Genomic DNA, 18,113 nt, shown 5'->3' on the forward strand with positions numbered 1-18,113 from the left:
ATTCTTAATGGTGCTACTCAAGGAGATGCACCACTTAGACCACCGGAGAACCTGCCCTATCCTATATAGTATGATGAGGAGGGGAAAAAACTAATTACAATACTGATTGGTAGATGAACCTATTTCCAAGGAAGGGCAGGAGTCTTAGACTTTTGCAACAGGATCACATTTTTTTCTTGTTCTCCAAAGTGTGCATTTCTACACAGGTGCCGGGCATGCTTATACATTGTAAAGCAACAAAGGAAAATTGCATTAATTAAAACTGGAGCAGAAACTATAAATTCTGGGTAAACTGATCTGCACGCCTCAACAGTCTCAGCAAGACTGCTCTAAGCTCAACAAATGTTTAATGACTAAAAAATGCAAAAATGAAAATCTGCATTTGATACATTCAGATGAGACCTAAAAAAAATACTCTATCTGTTTACAAGTATACACAGAAATAGATAATAAATAATGAAAAAAACATCCTTTTTGCAGTTCACTTTTTGATTTTTCCTATTGCTTCAAATCATCTTTTCTGCAATGACTTTGAAGAGGAATTACCCAGTTTCTGTGTCAAAGCTGGAAAATGCATTTAACAGGAGTAATTTCTTCTTGAGTTCAGCAATTTAACTGGAATTTTCAGCAACCAAAATATGTTTAAAGCCAGGGAAGAAGAAAGTTAAATGTCATCTCTTTGCCTTTTGAAGCACTGCACTCCATAAATACAAGAGGTTTGCCAAGCATGTTCTAGCCTGCCTTCAAAACGACCATCTACTCAACCCAACCCTGACCGCCAAGCAGGGCCATTTATAGATCTGCACCTTTTTTGGGGTTTTGTTTCTGCTGCATGTATCCTATTGTAATATAAAATAATTCACAGAATGATGTACTGGTTCTGGCCAGGACAGGGTTAATTTATGCAGTAGTCCGGCAGGATCATGGCTTGGACTTGAAGGTTATTCTATAACACTTCATGTCATTTTCCAGGAACAGGAGAAGATGTCCCTCCTGGGTTGGAGTATTGGGAAGCAAATGGTTGGGTATTGTTGGGTTCTGCGTGGTGAGTATTCTTGAGCACTGTGTTATTAATACTGCTGTTGTTTACTATTCATTTTCTTAACTCATTCCCATTTCCAGTAAATTTTGTTATCTCAACCTGTGGTCTTTGCCCTTTATGCTTCCAATTCTCCTCTCCAGCCCACTACAGGGATGGGGAGGAGAAGGAGGGAGTGAGCAAGGGCCATGTAGTTTGGAGAGTCTCAGTGGGAACACTAAATACCACTCCTCAATCATAAAAGGGAGGTCAAGTTTTCTTCCCAGAGGAGTATTCCGCATTCCTCAACTGTGGCAGATGCCAGATGGATGCGCATCTCAACATCACTCATCAGAACAGTCTCATCTGGCTTCACTACCAGCCTGCAGCTGCAAGGATCAATTTGCCCCAAAACCTCACATCTGAGAATGCAACATCACTGTTAGAGCCAGCAGACAGCACAACACCACAAAAGCTGTTGCATGGTGGTACTCAGTAGGGAAGGCAAGTCATGCAGTGGCTGTTAAGGGCGTTTTCTCTTTGATCACTCTTAGTTCTGCCCACTGGACTGGCAGCTCAATAAAACTAGATGAATTGACTTGGACCCTTGGGAAGCCAGACAGAACACACATCCACTCAGATAGCAATTTTTTTGATGTATGGCCCTTTGACTACTTGGGCTGAAAACACCAGTGCATTTCTAAACAGTCCTTGCATTGATCTTGACATTTCTATATGCATCAAGAATTGCATTCAACAAGAAGGCTGTCCTGTGCCAGGCACAACAGAACAAAGAGCAAGGAGCAGTTTTCAACTGGCCCTCAACATTATCTTCCAAGGGGCTCTGTGGGAAAGGCCAGTTTGGTAGTACTACTTCATATAGGGAAAGGATGACATAAAATGGGAGAGACCTGTCCAAGCTCACCTTGTGGGCCAGTATAAAAACTGAGATTAAAACTCAGGTAACAAGCTGGGTAACAGGAGAGCCAGCACTCTCTGCAGATCCATGACACTGCCCAGACAAGAGGGGCTGGGAAGTAGGAAAATTATTTCTATGTCATCTTTCTCCTCTCTGTGCCTGAAAAACTGCTGGCCACCCCAAGGGTCTATGGCACAAACAGGGCATAGAGTGTACCTTTCAGGTATGGAAAGACCTACCCATGGTGGTCTCTCCCAGATCTGTGCTCCCCTTGGAAAATCTGGCACAGGGTAAGCAGGAACAGTGGGGAGGCACCAGCCTCTTCCACCTATATGTGAGCTAAAGAAGGAAAATGGAGAACTGAGGAGAATCCCGTTCTGAAGAAAAAAGGCAAAGTGCTTTGTCACTATGAGAGGAATTGAAAGCAGCTCTCTTTGCACACCAACAAGGAAACCCCCGGAAGGGGAAGCGACAGGACACAATATATCATAAGGCTCTATATAGCAGCTAAGTGAGAGCGTATAGTTAAAAACTACACAGAGGCCCTTTGTCTTTAATATATATAATTAATATATAATGCTAATGGCTGACATCTACAGCAGCCTTCTCTGCAAATAAATGTGAAGCCCAGATAGCCATTCCAACTGGGTAATCCCTAATCTTCCTGACTGCAGAGACAGCATGGTTTGGATGCCTTCCAGGCTGCAAACTCAGGAGAAAGCTCCCTGCCTGGGAGGAAGCAAACAAATTATTCCAATGCCATCATCTCAGCATTGCCAGAGGTTTCCAGGTTCATTCCTTCACACACGCAAAGTGTCCCGGGTCAATGCAGTAACAATAAGCAACAGTGACTATTTACTGTACCACCTGCTGCTCAGTACCAGTACCAACATGCCTTACATTGTCAGGAAACTAGTGCTCCCAGCACCCTACCCTATAGTCAGCCTTCTGCAGCTGCATGTTTGCACAGCTTTTCTCACAGCTACAGCTCACATTCATAGCACTGCAGCGCTTGTCCAGTTATTTTTCCCACCCACCACGTAAATAAAGTGACAAGTGACTTGAGAGATGAAAGCCACATGCCGATGGGAGGAGATAAATGGGGAGGAGACAGAATAAACGTCACAGCTCTCTACCCCTTCCCCAGCTCCTTTAGAAACAGAATAACACAAAAAAGTCCCGATGCTTCAATTGCTAAATGATAAATTAACAAAGCAAAGCAAAGCAGGAGCAAAGACATCTCCCACAATCTGCACAGAAACAGCAAAATATACAATAGAAAATGTCACTAACACCCCATTCAGGCAGATGCACTTATTTTTTGTGAATGACAGGTTATTAAATGAAAAAATTTTGACCACCAATACTTTGCTGCATGGCTGTTCCCCTAGTTGTCATTTCCACCCTAAGTGACCTTCTGCTTAATGCTGGGTGTTTCTGGCCTGTAGTCCTTCCTCTCTGAGACATTGCGTTTCACCTTGGCACTAACTGGAGACTCCTGATTCAAAGAAGGACTTGAGTGGGATTTCTTCAGTCCTGGCGCATCGTTCTCTCCTCCACTCAGCAGCTCCTTCACCCCTTCTTTCAGCAGGCCAACGTAAATCTCATAGCGATTTTTCTGGAAAATGAAAAGAAAGGCCCAAATTAGTCTCAAAGAAATTCTGCAGGGGCACATGAGAGACCACCTCAGTAACTTAATGCTTTCTGCTGGCCTTGAAAGCCAGGAGCTCAGCATGTGTGCAAACAATGGTGCCTAATGTGGATATGGACAACAGTGGTTAACATAAATTAAACAAAGAGGATTTCAGGCAGACTGAGGCCTGTGTAATTAGAGGCACTCAGTTCTGCAGCACACAAATCCTGATGCTCCAATGAGTGTTGGCTCCCATTCCAAGTAACACCATCAAATGAAAGCTTGCTACTTTAGTCATGCTGAGACCAAAGCTGTGCTCACACATTCTGAGATCCTATGTGCTCAGGCATGCACGGAGATAAAGTGCACTAAACTAAGGACAACAAAAATCCTGCTCTGCTGCAATCGTCCACTCCCACCAGCAGGGCCTGCTCTTCTTATCCATGGGGGAGAAACCAAAGCAGGGTCTAACTTCAGACTGTACCATCACGGCCACCACTAGGCATGTGGGAAAATCTTCTAAAAGGCCAGACCTTAACAAAAAGGAGCAGATGAGAAAGCTATGACAGCAGCAAGGCATGTTTCCCTGCTATGTCACTCACAGGGAATGATGAAGGTTGCTATCTGTCCAGACATTTCTATTTTTCAACTGGAAAAAGTTCACTTTACTGTGCCCCATGCCCATTTGTTCTATCCCTCATCTGGACCAGAGTTTTCCCTCTCCAACAGGAAGGTTTCATTCTGTTTGCTCCGATTGCACCATTTTCCATGAAACAATTCAGTAAGGAAGAAAATGAGGGTATGGTAATAGAAGACCCCTGAAAGGTCTCAGAAACAGATGTTGGGGCAGGAGGTCCTGAGAGCATTCATAGGATTTATTTAGTAACTTGCCCCTGATATATCCACTTAAAGACATGGTGCAGGCATTGTAATTACAGCGATCTCAGTGTGCTGGGAGTCAGGGAAGGTGGATGTAAATATCTGTAATGATTGTTAACTTGTATTTGAAAGTGGCAAAACAGCAGCCAAGCTATTATGTTCCTGACAGAGGAAAAAAGTATTTAAGAAAATATTTTACATTTTCTAACAAAATAATAAAGTTCTGGTAAAAACATTTATTTAAGGGCAGGAAGTCAAAAAGCTTTGAAGTATGGAATATAAAGGGGGAAAAAAAGAAGAGAATGTGACTGGCTTATGAGAATCCTTTGAATAAACAAATCCTCACAGAGGAGAATCATAACAGAATCCTCCTACAAATTAAATAAATAAGCATTCCTATGACTTCCATATCTGGAAATGGAGCTCCACAACGTGAGAGACAAACACATGAAGCAGGTAAGATGTGTCATTTAATAAAAATGGAAATGGAGAAACAGCAAGAACTCTGACGATGATGCACTGAGCTGATGGATGATTCACCACAAAATGAACCAGACGCTTCTGCAAAAGGCCAGCCAGTGCTCTTAGCTTGGGAACCGCATAATATAATGAAATTGAGAGGGGGGCTTTACTTGTATGGATTTATGCTTTTACAGGTCCAGTAAACATCACCAAAGTCTCAAGACTCGGCAATCAGAATGGAAATTCAGGACCTGCAGGTGTGCAAAAGGCCATTTTCCCCTGGACTTTGTGGGCCCTTGATTTCTATTACAATTAATCAACACACTTCTACTTTGATTTCAACCACAACAAAGTTGGTCTTTCAGTGACCTGACATTTGAAGTTAGATAAACGCTACTGGAAATTTTGCTTTAAAAGAAATCAATTTGGCAATTTCTGTCAAGAAATAAAACCACAGAAGTCGAAACCATTCAAAAGCTTCTGCAACATTATCTCTGAAGAATGAATGCACATAACAATGAAGTATGAAGTAGCCGCACATCGGTATTCTGGCTTCACCTCTCATCTGACAGCACTCAAAAGGTACTTCTCTAACTATAAATTTTCTGCAATAAGCAACTAATTTTTTTCAATCTTATGCAGTACTTCCTCAGAGAACAGGCAATGAAAGCTGTTCCTTCCATGCTGGGTGTAAGTAAAGACACCATCAAAAACAAATGCTACTGGCTGCATACCTGAACAAGGACCAGTTACCTCATGCTTCACCTCCCCTCCATCTCACATGTCTTTTGCTAGGAACAAGAATGAAGGCATCACCAGTGTGTGAACAAAAAGAAATTGTAAGGACCTATAGAAAAGGAAATTGACATCTTCCTTCCAAATGGTACTATGCTGCTACCTTAGGGACTCACAGGACATTTTGGTGTGTTTCCCAAGATGTATCAGCATAGCCACGTGTACACAGACACTAGGTTTAGCCTGCTGTCTCAGCCTGAAAGAGACAGTTACAAAATCCTACCTCTCCTGCCCCTTGCCCTTTGCATTTAATTTCATACAGCAAGCTCTTTCACCACTCCTGCCAACCCTGATATGACATTGTTCTAAAGGGAAGCTTTCCATTCACAAAGTTTCCATTCACAATTTTCATACAGCTCAACATTTAGGTTTGGTTTGGGATTTTTACTGCCTCACGGAATAACAGAGTTGACTGAGTTGGAAGGGGTCCACAGGGATAATCTAGTCCAATTCCTAGGCCTGCTCAGGACCATCCACAAGAATCACACCATGTACCTGAGAGCATTGTCCAAATGATTCTTGAACTCTGTCAGGCTGGTGCTGTGATCATTGCCCTGGGGAGCCAGTTCCAGTGCCCAACCAGCCTCTGGGTGAAGAAGAACTTCTCTCCAATGTCCAGCCTAAACCTTCCCTGACATAGCTGCAGGTCATTCCCAAACATCGTCACAGACATATCAGTGCCTGTCCCTCCTCTTCCCCTCACAAGAAAGTTGTTGACTGCAATGAAGTCTCCCCTCAGCTCCTCCCTCTCCTCCAGGCTGAACAAACCGAGAGACCTCAGCTACTCATCATGACTTCCCCTTAAGGCCTTCATAATCTTTACTGCCCTCCTCTGGCAGCTTTGAGGCTTCATATCTTCCTTATACTGAGGACCCAAAACTGGCGCCAGCACTCAAGGTGAGGCTGCTCCAGTGCAGAGCAGAGTGCCACTCTTGCCTGGCTGCTGATGCTGAGCCTGATGCAGTCCAGGACAGAGTTGGCCCTCCTGGCTGCCGGGGCACTGCTCACTCATGTTCAACTTGCCCTTGACCACGACCCCAGGTCCCTTTCCATGGCACTGCTCTCCATTTTCTCATTCCCAGGTGCTCCATACACCCAGGGTTGTCCATCTGAGATGCAGAATCCAGCACTTTCCCTTGTTGAACTTCATACAGGTGGTGATTGCCCAGTCCCATAATTGGTCAAGGTCTCTCTGTAGGGCCTCCTAGCCTTCAAGGGAGTCAGCACCTTCTCCCAGTTCTGTATCATCTGCACACTTGCTTAGTATCCCCTCCAGTCCTGTGTCCAAGTCATTTATGAAGATGTTGAAAAGCACAGGACTAAGGATGGAGCCCTGTGGAACCCCACCAGTGACAGGTCACACCAGTCTGATGTCACCCCATTCACTGCAGCCCTTTGTGCCTGACCATGAGCCAGCTGCTCACCCACCACATGATGTGTTTATCCAGCTGTGGGCTGGACATTTTCTCCAGAAGGGTCCTGAGGGAGACAGTATCAAAAGCTTTATGAAATAAAAAAAAAGATTGCATTAACTGGCTTCTGTTGATCAAGTAAGTGGGTTATCCTGTCATAAAAGAAAACCAGGTTGGACAAGCCTGACTTTCCTCTCATGAAGCTGTGCTGGCTGTGATGATGGTTCCAGTGTCCTCCAGATGTTTTCCAGTACTTCCCAGAACCATTTTCTCTGTAAATTTACCAGGCACTGAAATGAGATTGACAGACCTGTGGTTTCTGGTTCCCAGTGTCATCCTTTTTGCCCTTCTTGAAAACTGGGACAGTTTCCAGCCAACTGGGATCTCTCCAGACTGTTCAAATATCATCGAGACAAGTTTTGTGATGACATCAGAAAACTGTTGGAGGTATCCTGGATGAATTTCATTAGGCCCCATATATTTGCAGGGATCCAGCCTAAAAAGCTGATCCTACACAACTTCAAGTTTAAATGGGAGCAGTCTCAAAGTCATGGTCCTCCATCTCAGGGAGGTGGAGATCCCCGTGGTCTGCCATCCATATTGAAGACAGAGGCAAAGACTGCATTAAACACTCTGCCTTGTCCATGTCCCTGTTTGTGAGATGACGATCCTGATCCTGTAAGACGTTGATGTTATTTCTACACTGCCTTTTGCCATTAATATATTTTAAAACACTGTTTTTATTGATACTCTTTTTAAAACACTCTTTTTATTCCCCATAGTTCTGGCCAGATGCAACTCCAATTGAGATTTGGCCACGTGAATTTTTTTGTTACAATGGTGAGCAGCATCTCTCACTGAATTGTTCCCATGCCACATGACCTTGCTTCCACTCAGCATAAACCTTACTTTTTTGACTTAGCTCCAGAAGAAGATCCCAAGTTAGCCTTCTGCCTCATTTGTTTGATTTCCAACATTTTGGAATTGCCTGCTCTCATGACCCTTGGAATGGTGTCTTGATAGTTCAACATGGCCAGTGAAATCTGTGCTTAGTGTGAAGGTAACTTAGCACAGCAAATCAGCACCTTGAATTACCATTTCTCCCACACAACTGAAGCTGTTGCCACAACTTGCCTGCTTGGATGAGCACTTGTGCAGAGCTGATCACTTACCTGAACTGCACAGCTCAAATGCTGTTTGAGACTCTCACTAGTGAAGAGGACACCTTTTGTTTCCTGGGCTATAGTGGTTCTGATTTGTACTGAGGTACCTGAGGAATATCCTCAAAAGATAAAGGATATAAATTTTATCCCTGATAAAATTCACAGGAAACAGAGAGAAACCCCACAACAATCTACTCCCTCATCAATCTTTCTATAAACGTTTAACACTCCAGCCCACATTTCATCCTAACTCACCAAGCTTCTAAAAGTGACAGCAAAATAAACTTTGTGTCAAGAACGCAAAGCTAAGAAAATGCTTTATCTTCCAAGTTTTACAAGATGCCCTCCAGAGAGAAAGTGTGAGGCTTACTCTGTACATCTGAGTGCTCTCTTCAAAACTAACTGACACTGTGCCATGGATCACAACTCTTTGATCTCAATCGTTCACTGTCAACTTCATAATCCACTTCACCAGCTTGACTACAAGGTTGTTAGAGGTGACAATGTCAGAATTCTTGTCAAAGTGAAGAACAAACAATATCCACTGCTCTCCCCTTGTCCATCACACCAAACATCACATCAAAAAAGACTGTAATGTTGGTCAAGTTACGATTCCTCCTTCATAAAGCCATGCTGATGGACACTGCTACAGCAAAGTGAAACTCAACACAGTGGCTACACAGTGCTTAACCTTCTGCAAAAGCAAAAGCATGCAGTGATTTAAGTTTGGGAGTAAAAAGAGTCCCTCTAACAGAAACTGATTGCACAGGGCAGAAGGCTTACTTCAGTTCTAGAGGCTTGTGCTGTGTTGCCTCCAGCATCAGCTCTAGTGGTCTCATCTGTCTTATCTGCTCTTCCTCTTTGTCAGACTATGTATTTTCCTTGCCAAGCACTGCCTATTTAGAGTAGGATCCTTTCAGACCCAAGGCAACATTGACTCGTAGTCCTGGGGGAAAAAGCTCAAAGGTGTAGTCATAACAAATGGCAGACATCCGCTGGGTTGCCAATTCATTCCCACATAGTCCTAAAATGTGGCAGACACCATTACGGATAAAAGCTGCTGTCAGATACTCAAAACAATCTTCTTATGCATCTGCCTAAGTTGTATCATTCAATCTGTGATCTTTAAGTCTACCATTTTCCTTCTCATCCTGACATCCATATAAGTGGTATACAACACAATGGCTCTGAGGAGGGAGGCAAGCCTATGACAGTAACTTCAGCATATCAGTTCCTTCAGAACTTACCAATGGAAGACAATTACCATGATCTGCATTCCTGCACAACGCAGTCATTCTTTAGAGACTGAGGTTCCAATACACTAGGCAACACAGTTTTACAACACAAGACACTTAATGCATTAAGATCTTAAAATTTCTTCAAACAGGTACATGAGGAAGGACAGGAGTCTTGTTTCTATCCTCCATGTTACAGGCTGGGAGCTAAATCACTAAGGACATTCTCACCAGAAAGAAGAGCCACATCCCAGCATCTGCAATTGCAGATGACTTTTCTGCCTAGCAAGAACACACTTCCTAGGGAAGTAAAGTGAAAAATGAAGAACTTCAGGACTGTACTCCAAATACAAGACCATCCACACCCAAGAAGTAAAAGTAATAATGTTTTCCATATATACCTCAAACTCCAGATAGTGGTCCTTCAGTTTGTAATCATCTACTTCCTTGCCTTTGAGCTTCTTGTCAGGAGGATAGGAGCGATGTTCAGCAAGCTCAGTGGAGATCTGCTTCAGCTTAGCTTCATGGGACTTCAGCTGTTCATCCTTCAGAAACATATTAGGCACTTAGGTGACAGAATCCAAAATATCCAATAAGCAAAGAAAAATAGAGAGGTTCCTGTACAATAATACCTCACAGTTTCTTTTTCTTAGATTGATAAAGTCTGTCATCCCAAAGCACTGCCACCAACAGCTCTCTCAAAGGCACTCAAAGTGGCCAAGCTTGCAGAAAAACTCAGCAGCTAGCAGATGCCACTGGGAAAGAGAGCAAACCTGTCATCCATTGCCTTGCTGTGAGCAATGGAAGCAGCTTGCTGCCGAGCAATACTGACAACATGACACTTTTGCTCTAACACATTTTTTTGTAAATTAATTAAGACTGTTGTGTATGCAGACGAACTAAGGGCAAAACGAGACAGGTGAAGACTCTGCCTCAGGTTATTGATTGTTAAAGGAGTTCCCTCCAGGACAGAAAAGACACAGTCAGGGCCCCTCCTTCTATTTCTGCACTGCCAAAAGCTCTCTAGTGTGTCGTTTCTATTTGTTTAGAACAATACAATGCATTCAGAAGAGGAAGGGCTGTCCAGTCCCCAAAAAGTATCTCATTTTGCTAAGCTGCTACCGGTTTTTATCCCACTGTGCAGTTGGAGAAAGTGAGGAGCTGCTACTCCCACTTTCTAGGCAATTTCCTTTATCATAAACCCAGGCCCACTCACTTCCTCCAGTCCATCTGTCAGCTAACCTTCCCTCATCTCAGAAGGTTTTCATCTCCTGCAGGATGGCCTTCTGTCCATTTCTAGGCTTGGATCTGAAATTATGTTTGAATTAGGTAAGTCCAAAATAGACACATGATCATGCAGATATTGGTGAATTAGCCAAGAGGTAGTACCCAGGTCAGCTCCTGTGTAGGCACCTCACCTCAGAGGAGGCAACAGCTGCAGCTGCCAGTGTTGTCCCTCTGTGGTATGGTTCTGAGCACAGCCCACAGCTCAGATGAAGCCCACAGCTTCAAATCTAGCTCAGATATGCCTGCACTGCACTGAGTCACACTGTGGACTGAGCCTCTTGGCTTGCTGGAGCTGTGGAAAACAGCAGAAAGGGGAAAACTTCTATAGATGATGATAGCTAAGACCCAGCTAATCTTGTGTTTCAATTCTTTTGGAGGAGAACTGAAGAGAGAAATATGTGGGATAATTTACCTCTGCCTAAACATGGTAGGGCTGAAACCACTTGCTACTGATTGCCAAAAAATACTTGTTGCTGTTAGTTACTACTCTAAATGTGCATGCTCTCTCATTAGGGCCCAATCACTCTTTACATTGTGCTGATTCCCTGGTCCCAGGGACATCCTATGGTAGTGAGTTCTACAGCCTGATGACAGGAGGTCTTTGAGCAGCTATTAATACAGCACCTGTCATTTCCAGGGCACCATCTCTGGAGCTTTTGTGTGTGCGGTGCATTCTCAGAAAAAAAGAAAAAGCCTAACACCCTAGTAGGTCTTTTCTAGATTGGTTGTTCCTTTATATATAGTTTTGTCACACACCTCCTTGGTTGGACTAACCAAGATCATACACTGTTCTGCTTTTGAAAGAAAATCTGGTACAATGATCTTGCACAACCTGTTATCATGTCCAGCCTCTTTTCCTTACCCATGCTAAGCCCTCACTGCATCTTGACTTCTGGCTGACGAGGAACAGACCCTTTGAAGAAGTAGTGTCCATCATGACTCATTCAATAAAATCCCAAACATCCACCACAGGGATCTGACAATTTGTGGGGTTTTTTTTCATGAGAAACAGCCTGCTGGCAGCTTTTCCACACTGACAGATGAAAGCAGACATGTTTCTGCTTGCCTTTGAATTTATCTATTTTGAACACTTAACATTCTTCTCCCTATCTAAAACAGCTTATCTTATTCCACTTTTCATGTCTCTGCTTCTTCAGGATACAAACCACAGGGTCGTGATCTATCTTTTCCCTTTCCAGATTAAATGGAAACAATGAGACTAGGAAACAACATGCTAAATGGAACAATCATACAGAACGAGTAAAAAAGCTTCCCTTGGTGACTGGGGGTAAATTATGGAAGCACCATACTGTATTTTTAAAAGGTATGCATGACCAAAAACTAAAACCAAAAGGATGAGACCAGTTTATAATTTTTTTACATAACATGATTTAAACTTTAACCCAGAACAAAAAACGGTAAGTCAGTCACCACAATGTAAGAAGAAAGGCTGCTGTCATGGAGAGAGATAAAGCACAGGCAACATAAAAAACCCCATATCCTTACAGAAACACAGGTTTTGAGACAGTGGTTGCTAAGCTATGAAGACAATAAAAAAAAACCCCAACAAATGCATTTAAGAAGCAATCCAGCATGGGCACATCACTTTAAAAGCTATAGGAAGATGTCATGAAGTATAACCTCTGTCACTCTGTCAATCTGATCAACACAATCAGTATCATGTTCTTGCCAATGCAGGATGAATTCCAGGCAGGCATTGCATCTCCCAGAAAGCTATGCGCACAAGCATCTGACACAGCCTGAGACAAGCAGATATACGTGTAATTGTGCAAGAACCAGCAGAGCTGTGAAACTCCTTGCCACGGGATGCTAAGCTTGTGTGATCACAAGGGAGACTGAAGAGATTCATTTAAGACACAGTTTATAAATATATATTATACGGAAATCTCTGAGCTAATAAACGGAGCCTGGAAAATCTAGTGGGAGAAATATAATTGATGCTTGTTTGATGCATCAGCTTTCACCTTTTATCAATTCAAAAAGCCAAAGACCAGGAGTATGTCCACTTCTTCTGAAATAAGTGGCCTTCATAAACACTCAAATCCAAAATAACTCCATCAATCAGTATCTGAAATGTACTCTGCAGGGCCATAAGCACAAGAAGAAAATTCTTTATCTGGTACTATTTTCTTCAAAAACATAAATCAATTGTATTTGAGTCTGTTCCTTTTCTCCTCCCAGTTCAAATCTTGCACGAGGAAATGAGCAGAGATTTACTATGCAAGCCTTCTCCTCCTAGGACTGCTAGCAGCAACAGCTACAAAACGGTGACAAAGACCACCATCCAGTGTCTGGACAGAAAGAGAAATCATTACCACCTACCCACTATATAAAAACGTCTCACCTGAGATAGCTTTGTTGTGGTGGCTGGCAGGAGTGGGCGACTGAACTTCTTCTGAGAACCAATGGCCGCTGGAAATGGTGGTGCAGAGAAGACAGCAGCCACACAGTTAATCTTGTTGATCCAGGTCTGCATTTCTTCTTGGCTCCTGAGGAAGCAACACATATTAAGCACTTGCTGACTCAGCATTGTCTTCCTCTTTCCATCCCTTCTATGGTATTTTAAAAGTCAGAACAGCCAAAACTGAACAAGTCTTAAGAGTCTCCTCTGTCTTCCTGCCTATGTCTGCAAGCAGTTAGTGCTAAGTAACTCAGTCACAGGCTGGCTTGTGCTTAGGTCCATACCTCACCCTAGCACACATCTTTCCCTAATCCAATCCCAGTAATACAGCTGACAGAGCCAACTAATGCCCTCATTCAGACATATGTCCTAAGGTCTTGGTTGTGCTGGTAACCACAGATCTCTAGGAGGTTTAATATGGATCTCAGTAGAAAAGGGCTCAGAAGCAATAGGCAGGTCATCTGTTATGTCTGGATATCACAACATGAAAAACGTTATCAAATCATCCTTGTATTAACTAGTAACTTTGTTTCTAACCACAGCATATCTTCTAGAAAGACATCTGGCTAGGACTTGATGACATCAGGAGACAGACAATCCAAGACTGCCTTTGGTCATTTGCTTCAATGATTAATCATCCTGACTGTTAACTTGCTTCCAAATTGAATTTCCTGGAGCTTCAGCTTCTAGCTCCTGCATCTTGTTATGCCTCTCTCAGCTAGATTAAAAAGCCTCTTAAAACCTGATGTTTCTTTCTCATGCACTATTTGTGCACTCTAATCACATCACTACTTAATCTTATTTCTGATCAAATAAACAGATTGAACCTCTTAAGCCTCTGTTTTAACCTGTCCAGGCAAAAATTTATTCCTCCTTCAGCACTGCTTTCTTTCCTCAATGAGTGGCATGAGGAGAGCACTTACTGGGCTTGGAAAAGCAGGACTCTCCAATCTGCTGTTTTAAGCTTGAGGACATTTGGTTTCTTCTCATAGTCTGTTGCCTTGGATGCCAGCGCATGGTGCACACTAACCGCATTCTTCAGATCTTCCTCCGACAAAGCCTTTTCTGGCTTATATTCATCCTGCAGAAGATAGCAGGGGGAAAATTTATGGCATTTAATTTCTGCATGTACTAATCCTTCTTCCCTAGCCTAAGGAAAAAACCTTATTCTAGAGTTCAGAAATAGTAATAGAGTATATGAACTAGGTGCAACCTGACTTGTGGTTTCCACTACCTTTAACATGTGTTCCTTTCTCTCTCTTTTTTCTTTTTTTCTCTGTTTTGATGTCTTTCCAAAGGAGAGAAGTAGTTCTACTGTCTGTTTGACAGGAAGAGATGTAAGCAGGAAGTATTTGACTATGACAACAGCTGTGGATTATTTGTCTTCAATTCAACAATCCCTCATAATCAGCTCCCCAACTCCACTGCTCAGCTATTTAGGTTCTCAGCCTCTACTGCCTGCTTTCAATTTTTCTCAACCAATTACCTTCGTAGGTGCTCCTAGGCAAGTCCTCACACACTACGGAAGCCTCCTCACCAAGTCCACAAAGAAAATTACAGCAAACTCCCTTACCTCTCTCTGATGAGGGTCTACAAATGGCAAGCACAGCTCTATCTGGGTTTCTGACACAGTAACGGTACCATTCCTAACACCAGATGACAAAAACAGGGACTCTTGTTTTGCAAGCAGCAGCCTGGAAGCAGTCTTTGATCTTCTGAGTGACAGAAGCTGGACAAGGACATAACGTAGCCATAGGTTCTATCCAAAGCCCACATGACTGTAAATGGCTTGGGAAAGCCAGGAGCTTTTTGAAAGAGAAATGATTTTTCAGCAAGGCTGCATCACTTTTTTTCTGCAGAGCCAGCCAAAGCAGTCTGTAATTGACTCCATTTCTCCCTCTTAGTGTATCACAGAAATCAGTTTCACCTGGAATATGCACCAAGTGTGACAGCTGCAAAGCAGTGAAATAACTCCCTGCAGGCATGGTAACTATTGATCCTGCACTTGAACACAATTTATGAGATAAGGTTTAGCAGGAAACACAGTGCAGGATGTAGAGTATGTGCAGGGATAGTACTAGCTTCCACAGCCAGGGAGACACCCGCCTGAGAGAAGAGCTGGTTAATGTGCATGAATTCATTTACAGAACTTCTCTGGCAGCACACCAAACAGGACTGCAGCCAGAGGAATCTATGCCACTGCCAAAGGCATCTGAGCTTTCAGCCAGGCTGGGCTGGGGCTCTCCCGGTTGAGGCTCTCCAGGGTAGGAAGTCACCAGCTGTGGTGACCACCTCTTAGAAGATGGGAGAAAACATCTTGCTCCTCTGTCATGTCTCATCCTTTCTGATGGAGGTCCTGCTGGTGCAGGCCCACAACTTCCCACACTGCTGCTCAGACACTTAACCTGAGAAGAGCAGCTATCCACCAGTCCTGCCACACCACCACCTCTGTCTGGAGCTAGGCAAGGGCACCACCATAAGTCTGGCAGGCCCAGCAGAAAGGCAGAGCATTATGCACAAGTGACCAAAGGGCAGACGCAAACCTAAATATCTGTGATATAAGGGGTTTACAAGGGCTGGCAGTGAGCAAAGTCAAATGTCCTCCATCTCTCATAATTTGAGACTCAGCAAGATTTGAAGGCATCTGTCAGTCTTGAAGGATTTTGCCTATGCCCACTTAGGGCATTTCTTTAAACCTTTTTCAAGGAAGTTTGGCAAACGCTGCCTTGAAGATGGAGGAGGCAAGACCTCAGGTCAAGCCCCTTCCTGTAAGGGCTCACAAGCTGATTTATTTGGTGGTAGTTTTGGGGGAAATGACTGGCTCCACTGTCCAGGAAGACTGGGAAAACCTCAGAGCCAGGAAATGAACTTACAGAGGCCTCAGACATACGATATTCTATTTTACCTTTTACTACTGCCTAGAGACAGTGTCAGCTATCAATTAGCTTGTTGTCTTCTAGCTTCCTCTGTGAGCTGCATCCAATGTCTACAACTTGCTCTGGTGACTAAATCCATTTCAGAAGAAGTCCACATTTGGGCAGCCCCAGAAGCAGTCCTGGCTGATAAACCCTCCTTTCCAACAGAAAGTATTCGTGGTAATCCTTGCTAATCCCACCAGATCAGTTGGCTGCAATCTACCTTGACAGCTGGGGCTCTGCCAGCTTCTCCAAAGGCACTGATCAGCATACCGGAAATGTCTCCACATAGTTTGCCAGCCTCAGAGAAAGCTGTAAGGACATGAATGTGCTGCCAAAATTCCTTCTCCAAGGCCTTCAACTCTTTTTGACTGGTAGGGAATGCTAGCGGAGTAGGAACATCCATTTTTGCCTAAGCCGTCAAGGACAGCATGTGCTATGATGTGCTGGTGTCAGCGTTCAGGTTGAGCTGAAATGGAAGGCAGCTCTCTAAAGTTAGACCTAGATAGTGGCAAGAAATATATATGGAGCCAGAAAGAAACTGTGATCTGTCTGTCAGCTGAAGGCTGATGTGAGTGCTGCGTACAATGCAATGGCATGCTGAATTCATCCTTCTCAAACTCCTAGAGAATGACTTTCCCACATCTTGATGACCCAGAGTCAGCATATTTCTAAATACATTTCTGGTAAACCGGAGAATGACATTTGTCTTTTCTTATCAGTCACTGCACCATGGATGGATATCTCCATGCAGCTGCAAGATTCTCTTTCAGAAAGTCTCACCACCAAACACTTTACCTGAGTCTGGCTTTTCTAAATTTTTTTTTTAATTTTTAACAGAGGAAATTTGAGAAAATTTATATAAAAAGACCCAAAGCCTGCAAAATTATAAAGTGCCACATCAAACAGCAAAGATGTTGCAAACCTTACAGAAGAGTCCAAACAAAACACGAAGGTTCGTGTCATGCATTTTTTGCCCAGAAGCAATTTCTAGCAAGGAAGCGAGGTCAGCCTTATGTCCTCTCCTTATAAGCTTCTCTTGTATATGCACATCACATCCCATGTCAGTCTAGTGAACAGACATTCTGTCAAGCTGCTACTTTGCAATTTCCTCTTGCTATGAACAGAGGGCAGGAAATTAACCTTGGCCTGAGGATGCCCAGAGACATAGCCAATGTCCCAAACATGTCAAACTTCTTATTTTATATAATACTGCACAGGCATGTTTAGTTGGCTAATTGTGAACATTTCCACTGAGCACCTCCAGTGCTCTCTGTGCTCATTAATTCAGAAACCGCTTCTCCTAAATCACTTATTTAAGAACAAAACAATATGCACCACAGGAATTAGCACTGGTAAAATTCCAAAGGGGGAAAAAAGGTGGGCAGGGAGACAAGGCTGTCCAGAAGAATCCTCAGTAAATCTCAAGTGACCACCATTTACAAAACACTCTCATACATTGCCTTTGACAGCAAAACAAGGAGAACAGTAGTGCAAACAGAGAGACGGCAGAATTGGGATCACACTGCCCACTGGGGGACTCACAGCTGCTATGAAAAATTAATATTTATATTACAATAGTGTCTTGAGGGAACAGCTGAGTTACAGATGAACACAGAACGCAATACTGCAGAGTTTTGTACATGTGTTTGTGTGTACACAGCACTTGTACAGCGAGATTTCTCTCTATCCTGCTTGAATAGTGCAATGAAACCACCATCACAGATGTCATCTCCACAGGTATACAGGGAATGAGAAAAAGAGGATGTGCTTGTGAATGCACTCCGCCCTACTGCACCATATCAGCTTCACATTCTCTATAATCAGGAGAGAACTGAGGTGAACTGAGACAAGGCAATCCTTTGACCCAGACTATTGCCAGGACTATTTCCAGAACTATGAACTTCTGCAAAGAAATCAAACTTTTCTAAAATGCTTCAGTACTCCCTAAAATTAGAATAATTTCAGTCCCT

General features: G+C 43.2%; 1 protein-coding gene across 3 annotated transcripts in view; it reads right to left on the reverse strand.

The window, feature by feature from the left end:
• Positions 1–1,473: 1,473 nt before the first annotated feature.
• The window catches only part of PSD3 (pleckstrin and Sec7 domain containing 3), a 109,401-nt gene continuing 92,761 nt past the window's right edge, over positions 1,474–18,113 (reverse strand). For all 3 annotated transcript variants that reach the window (XM_054284972.1, XM_054284980.1, XM_054284989.1), the window contains 4 exons: positions 14,149–14,306; positions 13,169–13,313; positions 9,918–10,061; positions 1,474–3,555 (listed from right to left, as the gene is read on the reverse strand). In XM_054284972.1, the coding sequence (XP_054140947.1) occupies positions 3,343–3,555; positions 9,918–10,061; positions 13,169–13,313; positions 14,149–14,306 (660 nt within the window). In that variant the 3' untranslated portion in view covers positions 1,474–3,342. The remainder of the gene's footprint in view (positions 3,556–9,917; positions 10,062–13,168; positions 13,314–14,148; positions 14,307–18,113) is intronic.

The sequence above is a fragment of the Melozone crissalis genome, unplaced genomic scaffold, assembly GCF_028551555.1.
Source record: "Melozone crissalis strain CALT ecotype California unplaced genomic scaffold, PUWL_Pcris_2 ptg000005l_1, whole genome shotgun sequence".
Classification (NCBI taxonomy): domain Eukaryota; kingdom Metazoa; phylum Chordata; class Aves; order Passeriformes; family Passerellidae; genus Melozone; species Melozone crissalis.